Source organism: Nomascus leucogenys, chromosome 17 (assembly GCF_006542625.1).
Source record: "Nomascus leucogenys isolate Asia chromosome 17, Asia_NLE_v1, whole genome shotgun sequence".
Taxonomy (NCBI): Eukaryota; Metazoa; Chordata; class Mammalia; order Primates; family Hylobatidae; genus Nomascus; species Nomascus leucogenys.
Genome location: NC_044397.1, coordinates 75,919,379 through 75,947,028, shown reverse-complemented (window position 1 = coordinate 75,947,028; position 27,650 = coordinate 75,919,379). Strand labels below are relative to the sequence as shown.

General features: G+C 42.1%; 3 protein-coding genes and 1 pseudogene across 11 annotated transcripts in view; 2 read left to right on the top strand and 2 right to left on the bottom strand.

The window, feature by feature from the left end:
* The window catches only part of CPVL (carboxypeptidase vitellogenic like), a 273,787-nt gene extending 269,569 nt beyond the window's left edge, over nucleotides 1–4,218 (bottom strand). For 5 of the 6 annotated variants that reach the window (XM_030797326.1, XM_030797324.1, XM_030797323.1 and 2 more), the window contains exon 1: nucleotides 3,719–4,212. The gene's annotated coding sequence lies outside the window, so the exon portion shown is untranslated. Of the gene's footprint in view, nucleotides 1–3,718 lie in introns of all 6 variants that reach the window. The other variant, XM_030797327.1, reaches the window with a different exon arrangement.
* On the bottom strand, nucleotides 209–3,568 carry LOC115830984 (translation initiation factor IF-2-like). The gene has a single exon (XM_030797328.1). The coding sequence runs from the start codon at nucleotides 3,476–3,478 to the stop codon at nucleotides 2,849–2,851; it is 630 nt and encodes a 209-aa protein (XP_030653188.1). The 5' UTR covers nucleotides 3,479–3,568; the 3' UTR covers nucleotides 209–2,848.
* Nucleotides 2,835–27,650, top strand: part of CHN2 (chimerin 2) — a 328,112-nt gene continuing 303,296 nt past the window's right edge. For 2 of the 4 annotated variants that reach the window (XM_003270468.3, XM_004090979.3), the window contains exon 1: nucleotides 2,835–3,632. In XM_003270468.3, coding sequence (XP_003270516.1) covers nucleotides 3,584–3,632 — 49 coding nt within the window. In that variant the 5' untranslated portion in view covers nucleotides 2,835–3,583. Of the gene's footprint in view, nucleotides 3,633–6,530; nucleotides 6,621–27,650 lie in introns of those variants that run through there. The other 2 variants (XM_030797320.1, XM_030797319.1) reach the window with 1 other exon arrangement.
* LOC115830983 lies at nucleotides 19,566–25,298 on the top strand (annotated as a pseudogene).

Genomic DNA, 27,650 nt, shown 5'->3' with positions numbered 1-27,650 from the left:
ATCAGGGAAGACTTTCCAGAGAAGGTGAATTCTGGTTGAACCCTTTCGGTATGTAGGATGGGAAGCAGGAAGGAATGGCAGAATCCAGTGCTGCTAGCCCCAAGGGCATAGGCCAACGTGAAAGAAGTTTGCCTTTGTGAAAGGCGGGAACAGAGATTAGATTGGAAAGGTAAGTTTGGAAGGCTTTGAATGCCAGGTGAAAGCTAAGTTAAAACAAAATAATAATTTTTATTCTTAAGAAGACCACATTATCCACAAGACTCCTTTTATCCCATAAGTCTTTTAATATTTGAAGAAAAAGGCAGAAATGTCTTTTAAAATTCTACTTTCCAAACACTTAAGATTTCTGTAGCACCAATATTCTCCTTTCCACTGGCAAATAGGTATTACCTAGAATTAAGGCAACACATAAATGAATAAAATAGATGATAACTTTTTCATTGTTCCATTTGGAGAAATACTTTAGAAGGTCCACAAACATATCCCTGAGCCTACCAAAGAGGGACGTTAGCATTTTATTTCTAGCATGTCCTGATAACTTACTGATACTAAACATTTTTGCAAGGAGCAGCCAGCCTTCAGGCTCCTGAATCTAAGAAGGATGACAGTGAATGATTATTCATGTTGAGTTTTCTCCATTGATTATGGCTTTATCAATCCAGATGATCAATCAACTTTCAGATTTTAGTTCTGAACCTGGAGCTTTCTGTTTGGTATTCAAAATAATGGGTGTCAAAGTTATAGCTCATATCCTACCGACAGACTGGGCCTCCCCCACCAGCACATCTCTGTTCAGCAAGCGTTTGTTGGCCTTGTATCCCTCTTCTGGCCCCAGGATCCAGGAAAACATGAGTCTCAGCTTTTTTCTACTTCTGTACAGCACAGGGCCTTCAGGTGGTGCCTTCACAGCAAATACCCCCTGTCCCTTCATCTGTCAATTTAGGACAATAAAAATAATCTGCCTCACAGAGCCATGCTTTACTTTCTCCAGTTAAAACTCTATGAAGGCAAATATGAGTATCCAAACTGCAGAAACAGAATCTGTTGTCCTTTTGTGAAATTTCAGAGATGAATAATGAAACCTGTTACCCTATTGCACAATTTGGGACAAGAAATATAAGCCATAGGTTTGAAGATAAGACATTTCCCCCTAGTAGAACAGGTCATAGTTGATTAGTTATCTCCAGATGCAGTGAAGAAAGCAAAAATTTTTCAAACTATACATTCCTTCCTTAAAGTGAGCAACTTACAATCACTTTGGAACACAAACTTCATGCCAGGTACACTGCAGCTTTCCACATAGCATCTTATTTAATCTTCACAGCATCCTGTGTTATCAGATTTTTGTGGCAGGTGTAGAAACTGAGGCTCAGTAGGTCTAAGTAATTTGCTCAAGTTCACAGCTAAGTGACAGAACCAGAGTTTGAACCCAGTTGTCTTCAAAGCCCAGATGGTAAAATTCTACCGGGCGACATAGCCAAGTCAGTCCACCATCTAAAGATCTGGGGGGGGGCGGGGTACATAGATTACTAGTCAAACAAGTAAGTGCTGTTTTCTATCAGAAGAACTCTGGGGAAACAGTAAATTCCTTCTGATCTGATCAACAAGCCAAGTGTGTGATGAGTCACGTGTCCCTGAAGGCTCCAGATTAGGAACTGCATCATTTCGTGCAGTCTACAAAATGAAGGATAGTGGTAGGGGGCTGGGAAAATGGGGGCGCTTGGGTCTCCTTAGACCAGCCAGGGCTGTTTCAAGGTCCATACAGTTGAGGGGTAGGAAGATACAGTATCATGTGACTGAAGAGTGCTCACACTCCTGTAACAATTTAGCAAGGTGTATTTTTTTAAAATGGACCTTAATGAGAAGACACACTGGGATAGTATCCTGGAAGGATTTTTTTTTTTTAAGTTCTAATCAACTAGAAAATATGGCGTGGGTGTGTACTGTGATTATTTAACATTCATTATTCACTGTATGTTAGGTGCTTGGTTGATGTGGATCCCCAGGGCCTAGCTGCTGTTCTGTGTCACTCCTGATAATTTTTAAATTGACTATGTTCTTTTAACCATGTTTTAAAAAGTTGAACTACCCCAATGTGAACACTTTCCATTTTTGCTACATAATGAGAGTATTTTCATTCCTTTAATGTTTGCTTTTTCCTTTGATCTAACAATTTCTCTTCAAATTTCACAGTTTTCTGTTGCTTTAGGATTGAAAGAACCGATTAGCCCGCTGGGAGCGTGAAACCGACTTTAAAAAAATCTGCATGGTATTTCCTCCCAGTGAAATTAATTTAGGTGTAAATACAGGGGGAAGGGACACACCTTGTGCTCGAGTCTCTTTCTCTCACACACCTGAGCAGTTCCTATCCTGAAAGGGCACAGTCCGACCTGCTGCCAAGTCTTAAGTCTTTTGTGAGAATCTTTTTTGCAAGGCACAGAGAACCTCTTTCTCTTTGACACCCGGCTTTGTGTGGGCCTGATGACACGTTTGGACGGCTCTATTTCTTTGAAGGCCAACCTCAGAGGCCCACGGACGCGTCGGGCACTGTCCGTGGCTGGGTTACTTAAGTGTAGCTGGGTTGGCTTCCCGGGTGTTTTAGGAAACGCACCTTCTTGCAGGGCAGGGACCGTCAGCTCCACAGCAACAAAGGACAATTTGGAGAGGAGTGGAAGGAGCGCTCTACAGTGGCTCTGTCATCCCAGGTTCCCTTCTGCCTAGCACCGTGGCCCTAGTGATCCCGCCTTCGCCCTCTGGATCCCCCACCCCCACTGTCTCGCTGCTCCAGAGCCCGGCGGGGCGCGGCGAGCCCCACCACCTTCCCCCACACCCTCCCTCCCCATCCTCTTCAAACCCTAGGAGCAGCGCTGCGCGCGGCAGCCGCGCTCGCCCCACGCCCGGCGCCGGCCTCCCTAGCACCCCGGGGACCCGGTCCCCCGTCTCGTCTCCGCCTGTCCAGCAGTCCGCAGCCTCCCCCTCCAGCCCCAGTGGCGGGAGCTGTCAAGCCCGCAGCAGCCGAACCAGCCCCCGAGCGTCCGCGTCTCCTCTTCTTCCTTTGTGTGTGCGCGAGCGGAGTTGGGGCGGAGGGAGAAGGGGGAGGTCGCTCTGTCTGTCCGTCTCCCGCCGCCTCTGCCCGGTCTACTCGAAGTGCGGCGGGAGAGGCGGGAGCCCAGGAGAGGGTGCGGGAGCTGGCGGGGCGCCTCGGGGCTGCCAGGACTCCCTGGTCCCGGCCGCGCACAGGGGAGCGCGGACGGCAGAGGAGCTCGGCGGGAGCCGAGATCCGCCCGTCCCGCCTGCCCCTCGGCCTCCCTCTGCTCCCACCTACCCCCTGACACCCGGAGAAAAGCGTGCAAAGGCGCGGAGCGGGACGGAAACCACAAATAAATAGCGGCGGCGGCAGCGCGTCATCTGGTGGAGCAGGAAGTGCAGGCAGAGTCCGGAGGCTGGTGCTTTCTGCGCGTCCCCAGGACTTTGCCATGGGCTGGGGGCCGCGGAGGCTGCGAGCAGCCGGGCGAGGGCAGCGGCAGCGGCGGCGGCGCCCGCACCGGGGCTGAGCGAGCAGCGACGTGAGGGGCGCGCGGAGATGGCAGCGTCCAGCAACTCCAGCCTGTCCGGCTCCTCGGTGTCCTCCGGTGAGTTTCAGCCCGTCGGGCGCGGCTGCCGCGCCGGGTCTCGCCCCCCTGCCCTCGCCCCGCACCCTGGGATGGACAGAGCCTACCTGTGGCCGTCCCGCCCGCTCTCTCGGAGTGGGGGCAGGCGTCCGGGGTGACACTTGTTTGGTTCGCCAGCACCTCGGTCCCCAGAGCACCTCCGCGCCTGACATCTGACAGCGCAGAGGTGGGAGAGCAGTGGTGCCCTTAGTGTGCGGACGCGGGTGTTCTGGGGCTTGGGGTGCAGCGGGCGAAAAGCGAAAGGAGCGGGCAGGCTCGCACTTTCTGGCGCAGCTGGAGCAGGGGCTGGCGGGGCGGAGAAGGCTGGGGTGAAGCTGAGCGCCCCGACCTGTTTGCCGTGCCGCGCCCGCTACCCTGGACACCCAAATCCGGAGCAGAGGGGAGCAAACCCTCGCTCCTCGCAGACTTGATTTTCTTTGTTTGTTTCAGAAATTAGCTCTATGGAGACACTCGCTTGGGCATGGATTTTAGACAGCAGCAATGAAGGGATGTGTCTTTCTGATCCTGACTGAAGTGGGTTAGGGGAAGAGAGGTCGAGCCCATCCTCTGACTCTTGGCACATTTACGTGTGTGTGTGTGTGTGTGTGTGTGTGTGTGTGCGCGTGTGACAGAGAGAGAGAGAGAGAGAGAGAGAGAGACTCCTTAGAGATTTTCTGATAATACCGGCTGTAATTTCACTAGCAAGGCATACATTTTTTTTTCCTTTTAAGTATGGTTGAGCAAAGGGAAGGCTTCTTTCAGCTTTTCTATGGTTGATCATCGGGTCTAATTGAAGAGAAAAAAATTGCTAATGAATCTGAAGGAGTAGGAATCAATAGAAGCAGACCCACTGGTTTCTGAGTATGACAGGTTTCTAATCAGAATGATGCATTAGGTAGAATTCCTGTACCTCTCTGGTCATTGAAAACTTTAATGACAAACCCAAAGGGATAGCTGATAAGACATTTAGTGCAGTATACGGTATTTAAGGGTCAAGAAGGTCATGAAGTCCTAATGGAAGTGCTTCAATATATTAATATTGTATTAAGTCCCATTGGGCTGTTTTTATTATTATTCACAAATTAAACTCAAAGGAAGAAACACCTTTTTGGAGGCATTGGATAGCAAGCAGGGCAAAAAGGCAACCACAGCTTTAGATGTGTAACTCACTAAATCATAAATGCAAGGTGAATTTGACTAAGGTGCAATTGTGATGTGGCACAAGGTGATCACTTGAAAGCCATCTGTTATCTTTCTTGGCAGATTTAGTTCCTGGGAAATGGCACCTCCTTTCTCGATCACTGCCAACTAATTGAAAACACGTTGTTGTTAGGCGTGTGATAGAGTTCAAGCTTCTAGTAGTAGCAGCCAATGGGGCAGAAGTCATATCTTATTAAGAGCAGCAACAAGTTGACCGCCGTGGTTTTAATTCTGAGAACTCAGCAAATGCTACAGTTTATTTTTAGTACCCTCAAACCACTGCTGCTGTTTTTCAATTCATTTTGGTTGACTAACATTGAATTTAAAATACAGTGGTGTTGGCTTTCTATTAGCATATGGTTATCCCTCTCAGAAAACTGCCCACTAGAAAATGAACTGGTGGGGCAAAAGAAAAGACGAAAGGAGAAAGGACAAGGAGCTGGTGGTGTCACATGATTTACTGGTGGCATGAATTACAGCTGCTGTGGCATCTGACTTTCCAGATCTTGATGTAGCTTAAGAAACCTGATTGAAAATCCTAAGTCAGCCTTTGGAAGAATACGGTGGTTTGAAACAACATAGTATGAGATTTAGATGACGGTAATTGCTTTCAGATAGGATGGAGATGCCCATGGTAGTTCTTTTTCCTGCTTTATTTACCCCTATTTTTAATCCTAAGGGAAACTGGGAAATTATGTGAAAACTGAAATTCAAAAAGTGGGCATGGATGTATTGTTTGGCATGAATCAACCTAGCCCAGAGTTTATACTGCCTAATTCCCCAATTAATCAGGCACTTTGTCTTGAAAAATACAGCATTGTAGTTCTCTTTTAAAGCACACTTACCATTGTGTGGATCATGAATAATTCAGATGACACAAGCAATTCACACCTGTGAGAGGTGTTGGGCAGAAAGAATAGAGTCTATTTGGGGTGGCAGCTGGGCTGTCTCAGGGGAAGGCCAGAATCTGAGAAATTAGGGCACTCCATCAATGTATTAATCACTATTTTCAAGGGCCTACTATGTGCCAGGCAGTAAGTTATAAACCTCAGCTTCAAGAAGGCTAAGGGGGAAAGATAATTGTAGGATTCCCTCTAGCTCTGAAGTTCTGGGAGTATTGTCTTTTAATTCTGGCTTCACCACCGACCAGCTGGGTATCTTGGAGTGAGTTACTTAACTTCTCCAAGCCTCAATTTCCTCATTTGTAAATGAGGCTGATACTGATAAGACCTACTTCATAGAGTGTCTCGGGGATTGAATGAGATAATGTATGTAGAGTATTTAGCACAGGGCCTAGCATTTAATAAGTGCTTAATGTGAATAAATTTTACTCCTTCAAGGAATGAAAAAGAAGGCATTCATGGGCTCAGAATTTAGGTGCAGACATGAATCCAACACGCAGTCCACTTCTTTCATCACATGTTAAATTTGATCTTGAATTTTGGGCTTCATTAAATAAGCATGCGAGTGTTTTCCAGGGTTCAGGCATAGTCCTGAGTGTTTGGCATGGAAAGATGAGTCAAGATCCTTTTCCCTTATCATCCAGCAGCCGAGACAAACAGGCAAACAGCAACCTCTATTCCAGTTTGATAAAACAAATTCTGTGGAGAAGGATGCAGAGGAGAGGAATTGACTTAGTCAAATTAGAGAGGTCAGTGGAAATGTCATATGAGTTGGGCCTTGAAAGCTGAGTAGAATTTTTCCGGAAAACAGATGGAGAAAAAGACATTTCAGGAAGAGAGAAGAGCTTAGGTAAAGGCCTGGAGATGGGTAAGTTCATGGCCTTATTTTGACTTTCTTTCTTGGGAAAGTTATACTTACAGGCCCATAAGCAGCATCATGCACAGAGCTGCCAGCTCACTCATTGCTGCTGCTGATGTAGGAGGTTTTCGTTCTGTTCAGGTAGCAGTGGGTTTGATGGAACAGCTCTGGAAGCCGTAGGACATTTGGGCAATTGAGCAGTGAAAAAGGAACAGTTGATTCTGTAGCGTCCAGCATAGACAGAGGTGAAGTCAACATGGGTTATACCTCTCATAGAGGAATAACTGCGGGAGATGTAGGTATGTTTGTGTTTGCAGAGTAAAGATCTAATAATTTGCTCAGCATTAAGGTCAAAGTTACCTGATTTTCCTGAGAATTTGCTCTCACTAGCTGGTGTCGAACTACATCACCCAAATGTGTCATTTATTCTACGGTACCAACTGAGACATAACAAATGAAATAATCAGGTTGCAATTAATTTAAAGATACATTTTCTGAGAATTCTTCATGAATTTTCTTCTGGAATATTCAATTATGTGTAAAAGAAATTGCTTTACCTTTGTTTTAATAACTACTGGTAATTAAATTTCACAATCACCTAGATTGGCAGGAAGCTTTGATTACCTTTATTATTTTAAATTGCAAAAATAAAAAAAAGTTCTTATCCTTAAGCTTTTAATTTAGCCTGTGGTTCTTGGTTATATTCTGAAATAAACAACGGCCAATTTGCAAAATAGTCTTCTTAATAATCATGGGTTACATTTGCTTTTATAATTAAAATAAGAACTTTTTGCATATTAGCAATATGATTGCCAAATGGATAATTTCACAGTCAAGAAAAAAATCAACCCAAGCAAATCAATAAATAAAGAAGATATGAGATGTTCTCAGTAACTGAAAAAGGTAAAACATTAAATATTAAAGGAACCCCGGGGATAAGAAGTTAAGATTTGGAAACATAAACACACTGTATTATCAAAATAAAGTTGACACAGACTTTTAAAATGCAAACAGAAAAAGATAAAAAGTCAGTATTAGATGCAGTCTTCAAAACCTTAATTGGGAAAAGAACATTCCTGAATGGATTGAGGTATTTATTTCTTTAGACAGTAATGTGGGCCAGGTAAATCATGCTGTTTTCTGCTATCACACTGATGTTGATGTAGAAATGATAAATAGGAATTTTCATTACTCATTATTGGGGAGTCATAACCAGTAACATAGATCAGTCTTCCATATTCCTAGATGCAGATGGCAAAACTGAACTATAGTAATTCTGGCAAGACTTATGTATGTCTAACTAGAAATTCTCTGCATCCAATACTACAAAACAGGGTATCTTATTGAAACAGACATTCTCACTGAGAAGTTTTCTTTTGGACCTTTGGATTTTTCAGAAATTTTCTTCTGGAATATTCAATTATGTGTAAAAAATTGCTTTGCGTTTGTTTTAATGATAACTGCTCGATAATTAAATCTCACATCACCTAGATTGGCAGAAAGACTTGATTGCCTTTTTTATTTTAAATCACACATGCACAAATTCCGATTTAAAATATAATCTCAAATAAAAAACTTGCAAAGCTAAAATTAACCCTGTGAGAGAAATTATTTACTCAGATGAGGAGTGCTAGTCCTTGTTGTTTTTCTCCTGAGCATTCCACACCTCATTTTAACTTATTAGATTTTATTGTCCATTGTAGCAACTCAGATGAACCAAGTGATACAGAGTCTGAGAGGTGAGGAGATTTTTTTTAGCATGCTGCATATTTGCAGTGTTTGACAAGGGGGACCCAGTGATTTGTGAACTTGTGCTGAAATGCTGGTTCTCCCCACTAACCCCATGAAGTACACTGGGTGACCCTGTCATTTGCCCAACTTTTGGGGAATTTTCCATGGCCAGTCTGTGCAGGGTTTAACTGGGCAGTGTGTTCTGAGAGCTGCCACCTGGGGCCTGGCCTGAGTGTCAGCCCTGCTGAGGGCCATCTGCTGCTCAGCAGGGTCTCCCATTTTTGCACAATGGTGAAAATAACTGGACATTCGGTTTGGAACACCTATACATGAGCAGTGTCACAAAGGAATGTTTTGGAAGAGTTTTCTGCCAGAAGATCAAGATTCCTGTCAAGGCAAATACAGAGAAAAAGACATGAACCTAGTGATAGACATATGATTAATAGCATCCCCTATCACCCACCAATCATTTATCTTTTATGAATGTATGTATTCTCATTCCATGGCTTCTGAAATATGTCATTTAATTTTCAAAACAAAATGACTTTTTCCCCCTCCTTCCCTCTCTTCTTTCTTTCCTTCCTTTCTCCAGTCTTCCCCTCCCCTCTCCCTCTTTTCTTCCCTCCCTACCTTCCCCCCTCCCTCCCTCTATCCACCTTCCTCTCCTTCCTTCCTTCCTTCCTTCCTTCCTTCCTTCCTTCCTTCCTTCCTGGTCCCTCCCTCCTTCTCTCCCCCCTTCCCCCTCCCCCCTCCCTCCTTCCTTCTTTTGTTTCTTTTTCTTCTCTCATCTGTTGTTGGTCAGATTTCTATTTAGAGATGTTTTCATCAATCCCACATTTGGTTTTCTTTACCATTCATAGTTTGCAAATCCTCTAGGCAACTTCCTGCTTTTCCTTCCCTTTGGCCCATGGGGAAGGACGCTGGTATTCTGTCTCTCACATGGATTCAGGTTAGAGGGTCAAGATGGATACCTGTGTCTCTGGCGCAGGCTGGTTGGTGTGACAGAACACAATGATGTGTCTCCAAGCTACAAACAAATGCAGAGGTTTATTTAAAGTCTCCATGGCTAGAGGAAATGGCATTCAGAGATGGGCTGGCCCTATAGGTAGGGTGCTCTGCAATGGATCTAGGTTGGCTGTCCTCTGGGGCCTGAAGCTGAAGAATTGGGATGAGTGTATTATCAACTGGCCACAAACCTTTCAGCTGTGCATTCTGTGAGGGCCAGCCACTAGCTGCTTATGCAAATAACCTGCCATTGTCCTCATTTATAATTAATCATCCACCTTTGTGAGACTAATCTGAATATAGTCTGTATAGTATGGACTAATTTTAGCATTCCTTTGCTTCAACAGTTTGGCCTGTCAAAATCACTCAACCTCAGCCTATTTGTAGTGCAGTATTAAAGTATTATTTTAAATCAACCAATATTTTTAATCTCCTAAGAAATAAGAGCTGGACTGACTAGACTGAGAGCAAGGAGGAACCTTGATAGTTGTTTAACAGATTCCAACATTGTATAAGAAAATCAGACCCCAAGGAACTCAGAAACTGTCTCATGCCACTCAGTTACTTGACAGCAGAGCTAGAGCTGGAACTGTCATCTAGGACCCAAGCTCCTGTGACATTAATGCTCCCCCCACCCACTTCCTGGCTTATCCTAAAGAGTAGCATCATCCTTAGAGAATTTCTTGTAGACTTTTTTTTTTTGTCTGGCCTTACAGAGGCTGCTCTATTTAATTACTTAATACTTTCAAAAAAGAAGTCATAAAGTGCTTTATATTTTAAATGGGCCTCAGATCTCCAGGCTGTTGTGCCCATACAGGCACAAAGATTTAAGTGGCTTAGGTCTGCCCTAACTGTGTATAGCTCTGTTGTCCAGTATGGTAACCATTAGTCACATGTGGCTATTTAAATTTAAATGTAAAAATATTCAGTTCCTCAGTTACCCTAGGCACCTTTCTAGTGCTCAATAGCACACATGGCCAGTGGCTACCATATTGGGCTACACAGATACAAAACATTTTTATCATTTTTTACAGGAAATTGAATGGCATGAACCTGGGAGGCGGAGCTTGCAGTGAGCCGAGATTGCACCACTGCACTAGAGCCTGGGCGACAGAGCGAGACTCCGTCTCAAAAAAAAAAAAAAGGAAATTCTCTAAGACAGAGACAAAACTAATGTAAACTCAACAAGCTAAAAAGAGAAAATCTGATCCAGTGCTCTCCCATTGCTGTGTGTGCTCCTTGTGCTGTTTAGGTTATCTTTCACTAATTTTGCAAACTGACTTTTTAAAAAAGTAATTTCTTTATGACCCTGAGGGAAACTGTGGGATGACAGCTGGAGGATGATATTGGGGAGGGTAATTAAAAATGTTTGTAAACTCTGTAGTCCTGAGGTATGAGTCAAGCTTTATTTAAAAAGTGGTTTGTTGTTTCGCTAATGGCAACTCAATTTCTTTTTCAAATAAACCCACAGTGAGTTCTGATTTCACCCGCAAAGAGGAAAAAGTGCCCATGTCCAAAAAAAGTTTGGATCTTACCATTGCATCTCCTTTAAAGACATCATAAGGAAAACTGTGAATGTGTGGACTGAGGTTGCTATTGGCATATACAAGTCGTGTTATTTAAAAGAGATCTTCTACCAACCTGGCCATCAGCAGCTAGCTAGAAGGATTTTTACTTCTACAAAAAGCCCACATCAGGGCAAAGCAAATGCATTGGTTTTTAGAAAATAAAGTTAGCTTTTGGAATTTTCAGCACATTTAATTGGGGGGAAATGCATGCAAATAAGATGCAGGAACATGACAGTTTCTAAGAAAAGGAAACAGTTCTCCTTGAACTTCTGTTACCATCCTCAAGTGCAACAAAATGGGAAGGTGGAAGGTATCTTTAAAGTGTCAAGTTAACTGTCAAGAAAGAGGTGAATGTTGAGGCCATTGGATTCAGAAACTCTAATAACCAGAAGACTGTGACATGGTGGATTATTATTTATTGACATAACTTAGATCATTGATTTAGGGCAATATGAATCACAGAAGCACTTGGGTGATAACCTTATGCAATTCTTCTCTCATCGGAGGCCCAGTTCCTGGATTTTATCGGGCCCCATCATTGCCCTCTGCACCCTCAGTACTGGCTGGGTATTGTCCTTTTCAAGGAAGTGAAACCTAGCACTTCCTTAGTACTTCACATAATGCCATATTAGCAATGTAAAATGCTTTTTCTTACCTGGTGTGGCTTCCATGGAATAAGCCCAAGAGACCGTGTTGGCACAGCAAAGAAATGGGAAGCAGGGAGCATGGGCTGTCGCAGTAGATCTCCTGCAGCATCTGTCAGAGGGTGGGGGCTGCCATTGACCTCTAAAGGCCTGATTCTTAAGACCTAGACCTGCACTGTCCAGTGTCACAGCCACATGTGGTTACTGAGCCCTTGAAACACAGCTAGTCTGAACTGAGATGTGCTACAAGTGTAAAATTCACACTAGAGTTCAAACGCTTAGTACAAAGCCAAAAAACATAAAATATATGATTCATAACCTTTGAAATATTGAATATATGTTTAGGTGATAATATTTTGGATCTAGGCCTGGCACAGTGGCTCACGCCTGTAATCCCAGCACTTCGGGAGGCCGAGGCGGGTGGATCACCTGAGGTCAGGAGTTTGAGATCAGCTTGACCATCATGGTGAAACCCCGTCTCTACTAAAAATACAAAAAGTAGTAGCTGGGCATGGTGGCGCATACCTGTAATCCCAGCTATTCAGGAGGCTGAGGCACGAGAATTGCTTGAATCTGGGAGGCAGAGGTTGTAGTGAGCGGAGATCGCACCATTGCATTCCAACCTGGGCAACATGAGTGAAACTCCGTCTCAAAAAAAAAAAAAAAAAGGATCTATTAAGCTAAATATAATATATTTACAAAATTAATTTTACCTGTTTTTTAAAAAATGTGTTTAAGGTAACTACTAGAATATTTGAAATTACATGCGTGGCTTACATTATATTTGTATTGGATCGCTCTAGTCTGGATGACTCCAGTGAGAATGTTCTAGCCTTGATTGCAGAATCTGCCCTAGAAAACCTTCTGATGCACTGCTCAGTGGCTCTTGTAGCCCTGTCTACTTATCCTCCATTCACCAAGGTAGAAACTTACCAACGCAACTCAGCCCTGATTCTCAGGTCCCTGTTTGGTTTTAGTCCCAGACATTGAGAGATGTCCTTAATTTTTCTGAATCTTTCTAGTGATTTTCAAGTGAAGTTCTATAAAGAGGAACAGGTTGGGACGTTTGTCAGATTCTTGTTTAGACAGATTTTGTGTTTTGTTTTGTTTGGGCTTCAGTTTAATTCTAGACTTCATATATTTTTGTTAGATTTATGTATACCCCTCCTTCCAAAGAAAGCCTGCAATGCTATGAAGTTGGAAAGAGAAGCTGAGGAAACAAAGCACACGTTTTTCTCTGTGTGTGTGTGTGTGTGTGTGTGTGTGTGTGTGTGTGTAGAAAACTCTTGCCTCATGGCCTTTGTACCGTGATGTCCTGCCATGGATAAGTATGTGGGTTTACATACACATCCACACATGTCTGTATGTCTGTATGTGTGTGTATATATGTATACACAGAAAGCGGAAGTGGATTAGGTTCCAGACAGAAGTTATTTCCAATCAAATTTATTTCATATATAAGTTAATATCAAGGGAAATGAAAAGTCAGGCCTAGCATTACTTTTAGTAATGAAATAATTCACTTGGGATTATGTTAATGATGTGTAGATATTAATACACATAATTTGGCTGCCTAATATTGATTTAAGTTGCTCATTCAAATTCTCTTTATTACAAAAAAATAACCATTTTGTTTTACAGTGCTTGCCCTCAGAGACAGTGAGATCCAGTAAACCATACTTATTTGGTAAATAATACTATTTTTGCTGATTTTCATATACACAGAGAGCACTATTCTCTTTCAGTATGTACCCTTTGAGTTGTTCATTTCTGGTTGGGGGCCTGGTTAGCTCTAGCCAAATATCCTCTCTGGATCTGCCTCATGATCAATGCCTAGGGTTGAAGGTACTCCCGGTGACCAGGGCACAGAAGTTTTTGTTCTATGTGATGTTAATATGCCCTAGGGTTGAACTTTGGTCTCAGGAGAGCCCAAGTCCTATGCTTGCTTTAAGCAGCCAAACTAATCCACATGCCTTTTTTCGGAATATGAATTCTTCAGAGGAAAAAGCAATTGACAGAAGCTTTGTAAACTCTCCTGAAATAATTAATATCAGATTAAGATTAGAAATAGAATCACAGCAAATCCTAGGCAATTACACATGTAAGACATGATTTTGAGTTAAACGATGTCATTTGGCTTAAGAACATAGTAATTGCCACAGTACTTATTTGGTTCCACATTCTAAATAGCAGGAAGGGTATTCTGTAAAAATGCACAACAGCCTTTCAGGGAGGAGATGCCCTGCAGACATCTTACTTTTCATAAATAGCTGAGTGTAAATCTGTCATTCAGGAGTTAATGTAAACATGTCTGAATCCATCTGTAGTTTCAGCTTGTGCTCCTTCCTACAGGAATGAGTTTCAGCCATTTTCTACCTATAGAGTGAATTGGTGTTTCTTCCTATTGCTTTAAATTTAACTCTCTGAAACTTATTTTTAGCATCCATTTTTGGGTTTCATGAATTAATGTGGGTTCATTGGAACCACACAGTCCAAGGGTGGCATTGTGTCACAAGCACTAGAAAGCTGGGGATCTGGTCCAAACACCAGCACCAAATAGCTCTCGGAGTTTCTATTTTCTTATCCGTAAAATGGGCTAATAATACTAGTTGTTAGAATCGAATGTGTGAATGGCTGTGAAAAAAACTTGAAAATTTGTGAACAAAACCTAAAAATCCCCGATCTCATAAAGCTCATGTTCTAATAAGATGCACCACAGGTTCCTTTCTTGAGTGGTAAGTGACCACTCAGAACTCGTGATCTTCTAAGATAACTGGAAAAGTTTCTCCTAAATACCTTACCTTGCTGTTCTTCATCAGCCTTTCAAATCCTTGAAGTGTAATCGTGCCAACTTAGAGTTTCTCTACTCTGTATAAGGCTCCAATATGCGTCCTGCAGTCCTAACATTTTAAATTAGCTCAGTCAATCCAAGGAACACCACTGTTTATACTTTCCCATCTAGAGGGATGGTTCTTTATTATGTAAAAAAAATACACATTTTACGTAAATGCAATATATACCAAAAAATCAGTAATAGCGTAGCCACATAATTACTAGGAAAGCCACCACCCAATTTAGGAACATTACCTAGCCTTGCGTCTTCCTCTGTATTCCTCTCTCTTTCCTTCCCCATCATATTTCATTCCCTCCTTCCAAAGGTAACCACTACTCTGAATTTTCACCTTATTCCCTTGCTTTTCTTTCTACAATAATTTTATCATGTATCACTAAAATACCGGCTTCACAAGGGCAGCTATTTTTGTTTTGTTCGCTGCTGGATCTCCAGTGCCTAGCGCAGTGTCCGGCATGTACAAGCACTCAGTAACTGTCATGGGAGTGCAACTGTAGCCCCTCCTTTATCTCTTGTTTGTAAATCAGTTCTGCAAGGACCCTGTCACCAGTTCACATTAGCCACACGCCTTCAGTAACTTTTAGAAAAAAATTTTTTCCCCCGAGATGGAAAAAACTCTGTTACCCAGGCTGGAGTGCAGTGGCGTGATCTCAGCTCACTGCAACCTCCGCTTCCTGGGTTCAAGGAATTCTCCTGCCTCAGCCTCCTGAGTAGCTGGGATTACAGGCATGTGCCACCACACCCAGCTAATTTTTGTATTTTTAGTAGAGACGGGGTTTCACCATGTTGGCCAGGCTGGTCTCAAACTCCTGACCTCGTGATCCACCTGCATCGGCCTCCCAAAGTGCTGGGATTACAGGTGTGAGCCACTGCGCCTGGCCTAGAAATTTTTTTTTAACTTATCTGCAAGTACTTCCAACAGGAGACTGAGCAGAATCACATGAATTTATCTCAATCAGGACTTTTTACCTTGATTGGTGGTTCACAAACACATTTCAGGAGTGAATAGTGAACACTGAAGAAACATAAGTAGTAAAGCTAGAGTACAACATGGAGAGCCACAGGGAGATTTTCAAAAAGCAATGCTGTATACATGCTACACCAGGGATGTGCCTGGAAAACAGTTCGCTAAGTGAAAAACGTGAAAGACCGCATTCTATAGGATTCCACGCATATGGAACACTCAAGATAGGCAAATCCTAGAGACAGAAAGTAGATGAGTTGTCCCCTGTGGCTGAGAGGTTAGGAGTGAAATGGGGAGTGACTGCTAATAGGTATGAGTTATTTTTGTGGTAAGAAATTGTTCTAAATTTGATTGTGGTAGTACTTAATAGTTACACATATCTGTGAATAAACTAAAAGTCATTTCATTGTTTGCTTTTAAATAGGTAAATTGTAGGGTGTGTGATTTATAGCTCAATAAAGCCATTGCTTTAAGAAAGCAAAGAAATTGATATTGCAAGAAAGAGAAGGTGAATCAGTCATAAGGTGAGCAAAAGAAAAAACAAATCCATAGGTTAAGTCCTTCCTGGACAGGATGCTTGCAGTCAGATGGGAGGCATTTCAATCCATATTCACTGATAACTTGCTCAACACATGGGGGTGCCCCTTCTCTTCCCCTTTTCATTTCCACATTCATCTTTTTCTGCAGCCAGCCCCTGACCTTCTCAGATAGTTCCATAGAGACTTGCTCTCTAGGGCTGGTTAGCTCAGCCTCCACTAGATAAATGCCTCCCTTCCCCAGTATCCCCGAAAGGCCATGGCACCCTCTTCCTCACTGAAGAATGAGGGAGAGCAGTAGGTCTCCTCTGCTAATGCTGGACAAAGCAATTAGTGCATTTCTTATGACTAGTTAATTAGCTTTTTATCCAGCTTTTTAAACTCTGGGCACAACTCTATGGCCTCGAAGTGGAGTGTGAGTCATGCAGGAAGCAAGTTTCCCTACCGTGTGCCTGATGCTCCCGAGTATTATTCATACAGTGATGCGTCTGTGGCTGCCTCCATATGCCCCCACTTAGATGGATGCTTGTACAGGCGTTTCCAAGGATATCATCTGCTGGCTCTTTTGTTGTTTCTAATCAAAGAACCGACACCCTTTGATCACAACAGATCATAGTATTGTACTATAAAGACTTTGTTAGAAAGACTTAAATTTTACACGCTCGTAGCTGTCACATAGGACACCTGAGACAGGCACCCCATAAAATACAAATAAATGCCCCTTCATTGGAGTGTGAAGACAAAGCAAGTGCTAGAACTTCTTCCTTAAGGTCTCATTCAGAGTGTTTTCCTGGCAACCCCTAGAGGAAGTGGGCACGGGCTACAGTGGCTCTGTTGTTCTGTGTCCTCCCTCAGGTGAAATCTGGCCACCCTGGGCCCCCATGACAGCAGCACACGTGGGGATGGTATTGTGCCTTGCGCTGGCCTCTGCGGCTCCCCTGACATCTCAGATTTTAGACTTTGCTCCTCCTGCTTTCTAATGTCACAGGCTAAACCATCTCTAACAAAAGACTCACTGTTCCTGGGACCTGCTATTCACTCAAACTTTTCTCATGCTGACACCAACACATATAACACATTCACACCTCCTCACATCCTGACCAGACCATTCCAGGATGCAATTATTTTAAGGGTTAGGATGTTTCACCTGCAAATACAGAAAACCCTAAAAAGAAGTGCTGAGGTACCGTGGTTGTAGACACTGCAGTATCTGGCTCTGTCTCCTCTCAGCGCTGCCCTCTTGGTCGGGGGGCCTTGTCCTCAGCCTCACTGTCTTTACAGTGTCAAGATGACAATAGCAGTCCCCCGGCATCATATCTGAAACAGAGAAGGGGAAATCTCTTCCTCCTGACCCTGTGGAAGATAAGGAAGACTTTCTCAGACACACCTGCCCCACCCCCCCAGCAAAGATCCCCTTGCCTCATTGGCTACAGCTTTGTCATATGCTTAGGTGTGAACCAATCACTGGCAAGGGAATAGGATTCCCCGGATGTACTTAGTCCAGTTGTGACCCCCTTCCTGGAGTGCAGATGCTCCAGCCTCTCCTGAAGGGGTGAGGAGGCCTGAACAGAACAGGGTTCTGTTAAGGGGGAAGAGGGAACCAAGAACATCCGCCACAATTATGTCATGAATGTCCTCAGCCCTTAGAGTCTCTAAGGCCACCAACAAAACACTGAGAATTCCAAGACACATGGCCTCTCATAGTCAAAAAGCTTATTATAGTCTTAGTTGAGAATCAAGCAATTAGTGCAACTATTCACTTAGTGATAATATCACTCCCTGAAAAAAATGTTCTGCTAACCTATTACATTAAGATGACTGACAACTCATATGTTGTTTTCACTTGTTAGTGCTTTAGGGTTTGAAGCACTTTGTTTAATGGTTATGAAAAAAGTATAAATCCATTAATTTAAAACTGGATAGAGTCTTTAGCTCTAATGAGAAGTAGGACAGTGAGGGTTGAAGGTTTTGATTCTTGACAGGCTTTAACATCCCTGCGCCTGATGTAAGTTGGAACTATATTATTAGAAAGGCAGGGAATAATAGTAGATGATTCAACCCACTGCCGGTTGCTGTGGGAGGGAATTTTTAAGGCTTTGATTTATGAGAAATAGTGATCATTAGCAGTTCTTTGTTTTTAAAACAGAGATTCCGACAAACGGTCAAGTCCAGTGGAATAAACGTATTGGTGCCTAATTGGAGAAATAATTTCAGGTTATTCACAAGGAAAAGGGAGCAGGCAGAGGGTTTTGGAGAGCAGATTCCTGTTTTTCATTTTTATGATGGGCCAGGGTGTGTAAAGATCACTGGATGAGGGGTCATGTGACCTAAGTCTATGGTAGTTCTTTCTCAGCATTTACTTTTTGTGTGTCCAGGGGCAAATTACATTATCATTTTGTGACTTTGATGCTCCTCTGTTGAATTATTAGTTTGGCCCAGATCATCTCTGAGGGTCTTAAAAATTTTATGATTTTTCTGATCTGCCTATTTCCTCTTGCCAATTTATGGTGCCTTGGTGGTCCCCCAAGGGAACAACCCTCTTGTGTGTAAATCAGTTACACTCACATATACACATATTTCAAGTAGCAATTACCAGTGGCATCATTTGTTCCAGGCACCCAGCCTGTAAGACATGAGGACTGTTGGGTGTCTGTACCGTACTTGCTTTTCAGTCTTCACTCTTAGTAAGCCCAGAGGTAGTCCACGTATGTTCCAAGGTGGTATCATACAAGCCTTTCGGAATGTGACCTACACTATGAAACCCAGCACATACACAGGCACACACACACACACCCCACACACACACCGTGCACACACCCGTACTTCATTCAATATGTACTTATTATTTACCATGTTCTAGATTTTAGAGATACTGCAATGAACAAAACAGATAAAAATGCTGGACCTTGTGGAATTTCTAAATACAGACAGACAATAAACCAAAGGAACTATATATAATTTGTATATATAAATGTGTATCTTTTATATATAATTATATCTAATAATTTATATGGTATATTAGAGGGTGATAAGTTCTATGGAGAAAAATAAAGCAGGAAGGGAGACAGGAAATGCTAGGGGTAAGGGGGTCTGAGTGTTAAGTTTAGTGGTCAGAGAAGGCTTTACTGAGAAGGTGACACTTGATGGTGAGAGAGCCAGTCAAGCAGATATTTGGAGAAAGTACATTCCAGACAGAAGGAACCGCAGCTGCAGAGTCCCAATGCGAAAGTGTACCTGGTGTGTTCCAGGAACAGAAACAAGGCCAGTAGAGTGAGAAGGGGGTAAAGAGGACTGACAGGGAGCAGGAGGCAGATCATGGAGGGCCTCGTATGCCACCCTAAGGACTTTGGCTTTTACACTGAGATAGGTTGTCCCTGGAGGGTTCTAGAGGACAATGGCATGATCTGACTTAGGTGTTTGTTTGTTTGTTTGAGACGGAGTCTCACTCTGTCGTCCAGGCTGGAGTGCAGTGGTGCGGTCTTGGCTCACTGCAAGCCCCGCCTCCTGGGTTCACGCCATTCTCCTGCCTCAGCCTTCTGAGTAGCTGGGACTACAGGCGCCCACCACCATGCCCAGCTAATTTTTTTTTTTTTTTTTTTTTTTTAGTAGAGATGGGGTTTCACCGTGTTAACCGGGATGGTCTCGATCTCCTGACCTCGTGATCCGCCCACCTCGGCCTCCCAAAGTGCTGGGATTACAGGTGTGAGCCACCGCGCTTGGCCCTGACTGAGGTTTTAACAGATCCATTCTGGCTATTATGTTGAGATTAGACTAAACACAAATGCTGCATGTGGGCATACACACACACACACACACACACACACACAAACACAAAGAGAGAGAGAGAGAAACAGAAGTTCCACAAAGAGAGTTCATCCTGTTATGTGTGATGTGCTCTGAGACTGTCTTTTCTATTGTATTTCTACTCATTTATCTAAAAACTATCAGGGCCCACAAGTTGATTTCAGGATCCACTCTAGAGTGGTGACTGGCACTTTGGAAAACATTAGAAATTGGTCTAGAACTCCAAAGATGTAGCAGATTCAGTTAGCCTGCTCGAGGCATGGTTGTGGTATACAGAACACCCTATAGGCCCGTAGTACTATTTAATAATAATGTTCAAGGAGATTTTGTTAATTTTTTTAACTTGCTGCACTGCATAGCACTATTTTATTGAATGATCATTTAAAAGTTTCATCTTTCCCTACATATTCAGCAGGCTTTCATTACAAATGTATATTTTAATAACTTTTTATAAAGAACATTTCAAATATATTTAAAGTAAAGAGAAAACTATAACGAACCTCTTACCATCCAACTTCAACAATGATTGCATCATAGCCTGGTTTCACCTTCACTCCATCCCATACCCAGGATTATTTTGAAGCAAATCCCAGGCTTGGCATCATTTCATCTGTAAATATTTCAGATGGTATCTCTAAAAGATAGGTACTCTTTTTTAAAAAAAGAATACTGGGCTGGACTGAGCTGGTTACCTCCTGTTATTGTGGAGGCAACTCACTTCATCCCAACTTCTTGATACTTTTGCTTCTGGAAGTCATACTTCTCTGACATCTTCCAGAAAAGTCTTAAAGCTGCCTTAACCTTTTTTCCCGTCCACCTCTTAAATTTTTTCCTCCTCTTCCTCAATACTAACATGAGTGTGGATCCGGCTTGTCTGCAAAGCTTGCCTTGCTTCGAAGCATCTGACTGTAAAGAATCTTCACTTATGCCTGTGATTTGTGGGCCTGGAGAAAACTATCCGTCCTTGCAAATGTCTTCTGCTGAGATGCCTCACATGGAGACTGTCTCCCCTCTTCTTCCTCCATGGATCTGCTTATTCAGGACAGCCCTGATTCTTCCACCAGTCCCAAAGGCAAACAACCCAGTGCTGCAGAGAATAGTGCCCCAAAAAAGGGAGACAAGGTACCAGTCAAGAAACAGAAGACCAGAACTGTGTTCTCTTCCACCCAGCTGTGTGTACTCCATGATAGCTTTCAGAGACAGAAATACCTCAGCCTCCAGCAGATGCAGGAACTCTCCAATATCTGGAACCTTAGCTACAAACAGGTGAAGACCTGGTTCTAGAACCAGAGAATGAAATCTAAAAGGTGGCAGAAAAACAACTGGCTGAAGAATTGCAATGGTGTGACTCAGAAGGCCTCAGCACCTACCTACCCCAGCCTCTACTCTTCCTACCACCAGGGATGACTGGTGAACCCGACTGGGAACCTTCCAATGTGGAGCAACCACACCTGGAACAATTCACCCTGGAGCAACCAGACCCAGAACATCCAGTCCTGGAGCAACCACTCCTGGAACACTCAGACCTGGTGCACCCAGTCCTGGAACAATCAGGCCTGGAACAGTCCCTTCTATGACTATGGAGAGGAATCTCTGCAGTCCTGCATGCAGTTCCAGCCAAATTCACCTGCCAGTGACTTGGAGGCTGCCTTGGAAGCTGCTGGGGAAGGCCTTAATGTAATACAGCAGACGACTAGGTATTTTAGTACTCCACAAACCATGGATTTATTCCTAAAGCACTCCACGAACATGCAACCTGAAGATGTGTGAAGATGAGTGAAATTGATATTACTCAGTTTCACTCTGGGCACTGGCTGAATCCTTCCTCTCCCCTCCTCCCCTCCCTGATAGGATTATTCTTGTATGGAAACCACGTGTTCTGGTTTCCATTATGCCTATCCAGTCAATTTGATGGATGGTAGATTATGGTTGGAGCCTAATCAGAGAGGTTTCTTTCTTTTTTTCCTATTGGATCTTCCTGGAGAAAAGACATTTTAATAACCTTGGCTACTAAGGACAACATGATAGAAGCTGTCTCTGGCTATAGATAAGTAGATCTAATACTAGTTTGAATATCTTCAGGGTTTAGAACCTAACCTCAAGAATAAGAAATATAAGTACAAATTTGTGTGATGAAGGTATATTCCTATTTTTTGAGATTGGGAGGGTTTACTTATTTTTTAAAAACTATTGAGGTAAAGGGTTAGGCTGTAACATACTTCATTGATTTCCTCACCCTTTTTGGTTCTGTTTTACTATATCCCCTAATTTTTTGGTTATGCTAATCTTTGTAGAAAGAGATCTTGTATTTGCTGCATCATAATGACATTAGTACTACTTTAGTTGTTTTAAGTACAAATGAATGAAACAACTATTTTTCCTTTAGTTGATTTTACCCTGATTTCACCTAGTATTTCAATGAGTAAAAATACAGCTTAAACATAAAAAAAAGAATACTGCATTACTGTAATCTTTGTGCATACATTCACACAAGCAATAATTGCCCTTTTTAGTCTGATCAGCAGTGTCTTTATTCATTAGTCTCAGAAGGGAAACACAAGTGACCTTAATGAAATGAAGCCGTGGTCATGCTTTCTCCCTCCTGATTCCAAAGATGGTGTTTCTGGATGCTGCTAAAGCCCCCTGGTAAAGAAATACTTTCTTATCTCCAAAAATGAGTCAGTTCGATCCTATTTCCCTTTTTAGACTTCCATTTATGCTCAAATATGACCTCTTTCTCTGTGGCTTTTGAGTAATTATCAGTAAACACCTAGAGTAAGGCCCTAGGTCTTAGTCATCACGGTACCACCCCAGTGACTTAGCATGGTTCCTGGCACCCAGCAGCAGCCCTCACATTTTGTTAATGTTTTACCTCTTTTCCTGTGCAGGAGCTGGAGTACCCTCTCCCTAGTCCTCTGGCCCGCCATTCCCTTTTATCCATATGTTATAACCTCATTAAAATCTTGACTTTTCTAGGAAACCTCATCTCTACCAGGATGGATGCCTTTGTGGATCAGTATTGACTCTTTGACAGGAGCCTTCAGGTTAATCTCAACTCTTACAGAATTCCTTCTATTCCATGAATTTATTATCCTCAGTCAACACTGTAATACTCATCTTCTTGTGGTATCTTTCCTAATCTTCACCAACAGTTTATTGGCCAGAAACTAATTGATAGGGGCTACATTACTGAAAACTTTGTCATTTCTGAAGATGATTAACAGTCATAATTTCAGATGGAGGTAGGGATATATTTGTACACTTGAATATATGTTATATATGAATCCACCATTGAATGCCTCTTACTTAATTACCCAAATATTTTATCTATGACACTTGGCAGGGAGATGGCAATATCCTGAACCTTATTTTTCTCATTGTTTCTCTTTCCTCTTTCTCATCTCTCTTTCATAAAACGTGAGTGCAGAGTGGATGCCAGCCACCATGCTTGGCTTTGAGGACATAAAGAGATATGTAGCAGTCCATTTGTAACTCTTCATTCAGTCTGTTCTCAGTGGACTGTCACTCCAGGAAGGGAGGGGCCCTTGGGTCACCAGCTACTAGCAGAGAGACTGCCACACCAGAACTTCTTGGAAACTTTTTTTTTTTTGATGAATGACTGAGTAAATGGAGACATGAACTTCACTGTAAAGGAGTTCACAGTCCAAAGTTTGAGAGTGAGTCTGTACTCTGTGAAACTCTGCAGAACTTGTGAAGTCATTAACAAGTAAATATTTTAGTTCAAACTCTTCCCTTAAATTATTACCCAATCTGAGATTTTTGTGCCCTTTCATAGATGCCAGCAGAAGTTCTGCATGGGGATTCTTACAGTGGCACGGGTACAGCCCCTAGACAGAAAAGAAGCCTGAGGCCATCCTCTGAATTCGCTGTCCATTTTTCCCAGAGTATGTGGTCCTAGCTACTTGAGGCACTCCCAACTTCTCATTCTTTCGACTTCTGTAAATGTCACAGTCTTGGGAGGCCTCCCAGAGGTCCCCATTAAGGGTCTTATTTAGCCTGGAGCCAGAACTGTATTTGTAACTCCTTAATACCAGGAAAGCATTTTTTAAAATCAGCACACTCATCTAAGTCTGTTTCCTAAGGTGTTTTCTTCTATCTGAGTTACAATTTTATGTTCTGTGCCAGGAATCATTTACTTCTGGTTCAATAGGAATTAAAAGTACTTGTTGCTATGTCATTCCAGGGCAAGGATTTGCTTCTGCTGGAAAGTTAGGTCTTTAGTGTGTGAGTATGTGTGAGTGTATGTGTGTGTCTTTGTGGGATGTTGCACATAAGTGTATGTCTGTGTAATAAGGCAGATTCAATTTCTCAGGGAAAGAAAATGTTCCAAGGACCATAACCTATGGGATAAAGTGTTAGCTACTATCTTTTCTTTTGGTTTTAAATTGTACACTCCTCTTCCTTAAGTGACTGATTCTGAATATGAACGTGTTCTTTTAAAGAGTGGAAATGATATCATTTAACATTTAAATAGTTATATATAATTAATCTTATTATGTAAGCCAATTTCTTAAAATCCCCAGGTGGAGTTTGTAACTAAGCCTAAGTAATTCTCCAGGTGTAGTGACTGGCAAGCTGTAGAGTAGAAATGGCAGAGAAGCAGCTATTGTTGGGAGAGGCTGGAACTTCTTTCTTGTTAGCATACATTTTAGTTGCTGAAAGAGTCCTTGTAGATTTTCCTCAAAATTAAAAAAGCCAGAGGAAGAGGAAATTACAATTAATAGCCTGGAAATTCCAATTAATCTCTCAAATAGTGATTAATTTCCAGAGACATGGAGACTCTGCAGTATATCTGAGAGGAAGGAAAAGACAATTAGGGTTGGGGAAATTGGTAGAGGACGCTTGGGTAGGTGGAAATCCCACCAGGATTGAAGACTGCACTAGGATTGAGATAATTGACAAGGTTGGAAGCTTGCCAAAAACAGTATCGAGTGCTGTCTCTTCCTAATGGGCAAATGTGCCCATTTTGAAACCCACTGGCCATATTTCCTAAAACTGTCTATTATCACTTTGTGGAAATGTTCAGATAAGATCTCTTATCAAATTACATTTCTTTCTTTGTCACTTTTTAGCTTATCATTCCGCCAAGGTTTTGGCCCCTGCCCTTCTTCCTGCTTCTTGCCTCCTTGAGGCTGAGCTCTTCTCTCTCCCCAGCCTCTCAGTGAGCTGGTTCACGTCTGTGTTGGTTTAAGATAGTGGATGCTTTAAATTTAAGGTAGTGGAAACCGCTGATCTAGCCTGGAAATCACAAGGACCGATTGATTTATCAATTTTTCTTCTATAAAGGTAAAATAATACCATGGCAATTTTTTAGTGCAGATTATTGAGGCTCAGATGAATCAGAATGAAGGGGAAATTAACTGGCTCTACTTATGAAATGCGAATGCTATGTTTGTATTGTTGGATGGATTCAGTCTTAAGCAGTTCGGAACTTATTTGTATGTACCTGAGGTTTTAACTACATAGTAATGAAGATGGTGTTAAGCTTTTACAGGAGCACGGCTTTTGATCTGCTCTTTCTCCCCAGCGTACTAACAGTACTTACTAGGAGGAAAAACCTCCAGAGAGTCAGAATAAATATCATAGTCCTTTGAACATCTAAATATATGCAGCATTTTACAGAAATAATGTAAGCGAACTAACCGTCCCTGGTCAGCTACAAAACTTAACTTTCAGAGGGATTTGACCAGCTATACTGACCTAGAAAACGAAATAAGCAGTTTGGAAAATCTGGTTTGTGCATATAATTATTTTTATAGTATCTCAGGCTGTGCTTTGCAATGAGTAAACCACAGTAGTTATCTGACCTATTGCTCTACCACTGCCATTGCTTCAACACAGTAATTATGTAAGACTCAGCATGTTTTTAACTAACTAAATGCATGCGGGACATTCCTTAGCTTCAGCAGCCTATCTGGAGACTACTCAAGGGCTCTTTATCAGTCTTTCAGTCTGAATGGAAAAGAGACCGTAAAATCATGACCTGCGTTAAAATGTGTAGACTGGGAGGGCCATTGTGGAAATATTTAATACAAGCATTTAGCACTTTTGTTAGCCGAAAATGTCCTGAAAGTTATGACGTATCAAATATTTCTAATTAAAATAGAAAATTAATCTTCATGATGAAAGAATCCTAACAGTGCTTTTTATTTGAACACAAATATTTAGTTGGGATATAGGTTATAGGATGTCTTTAAGGCCCTAAAGTCCTTTGGGTTTACTGTTTTTCATTCTAGTTCTTCCTTTAATAGCTTGGAGCAAATAAAAGTGATTTCCTTTAGAATGTGCACATGCTCCTAAGGATATCTGAATAAAAGATACGTATCTGATAATTTGCCATCTCAGCATCATCCCTTGGGCAGCAGGTTGGAAGGCAGTAGTTTAATCTGAATGTGAACTAATGCTTATGCACAAAGACGTGTATGTCTCTTCCTGGATTTGAAGGAACTGAGAGTAGAGCAGTTTAACCAGGATTCCCTAGATGGCTTATCATCCTGATGAGCTAGCATTGCAATCAGAAGACATTCACATTTGCTTAAAACATGAAATTGACTGGTAGAGTTCAGATATTAATAAAACTCGTTTTAGCCTATAGTTTTAACCCTTTTCATCTTACATTAAAAAAAAAAAAAGACAGCTAAAAGGAAACAATGAATTGGAACTAATTACAAAGCTCTAAAGGGCCCTGGGTGATGTTAGTCTCATTAGGGATTGTGATGTCCCCACCCACCCGTCTCCCAACCCTGACCTTCCACCCCCTCACTCACCAGCATGACTCTCTTTCCTTCTTACCTGTAACCATAAATACCAGACAGCCAAAGTCATGCCTCGTGAAGGTAGGCACGTGGAGTGGTGGAATCATACAATATCTGTGTTAAAAGGTTAAATCCTAGTAAGATAAGCATTTTAAAGTTAGGTTCTAATACAGACAAGAAGTTTAGGCTGTTTTAAATGCGGGCAGGCTCTGTCAGAGACTGATCCAGTGCTTATTATAAATCCTGAATCACGAGGAATGGGTTTTGAAAACACAGTGGCCCGGGCCACATTCAGACCTGAAAAAGTCGACTCTCCTAGAGCTAAGGCCAAATTATACTCATGTGTAGTCAAGGTAATGAAAGAAACACTCGCTGTTTCCCACCACTGTGTAGGAAGCTGCTTAGAAACGTTGTTTAGGAAAGGTTAAAATTACTAATTTAAAGAGGACTGAAATAAGTCAAGGTGTATTTTACAATCTTTAGGGTAATCGTTAAAATAATAATACAAGGAGCTCAATTAAAATGCTAATAAGGGAGAAAAAATATTTTAAAAAACACTCGATTGACTAAAAAGAAAGTGAAAAGAAATACAGGAACAAAGAATAGGTGTGATAAATGGAAAACAAATTAAGATGGTAGACTTATAAGAAACTGTATCAGTAAATATATCAGATATAAGTGGTTTCAACATTCCTATTAAAAGATTGCCAGACTGGATACAGATAACCAATTGTAGTAAGTTTAAATCTAGTAGGTTTTAAGATACTTTACTAAGTTTAAAATTTAAGATACACTATGTAGACTGAGAAAGATTGAAAGTAAAATGTTAGAAATATATATACCATGCATAAATTAACTAAAAGAAAGCTCTAACCATATTAATATCAGACGAAGTAGATTTTAATGCAAAAATTATCATGAGAGATAAAGAGGGATATTTGTTAATGATAAAAGGAAGTTGGCCAGGCGCGGTGGCTCATGCCTGTAATCCCAGCTACTTTAGGAGGCCGAGGTGGGCGGATCACGAGGTCAGGAGGTTGAGACCATCCTGGCTAACACAGTGAAACCCTGTCTCTACTAAAAATACAAAAAATTAGCTGGGCGTGGTGGCACACGCCTATAGTCCCAGCTACTTGGGAGGCTGAGGCAGGAGAATCACT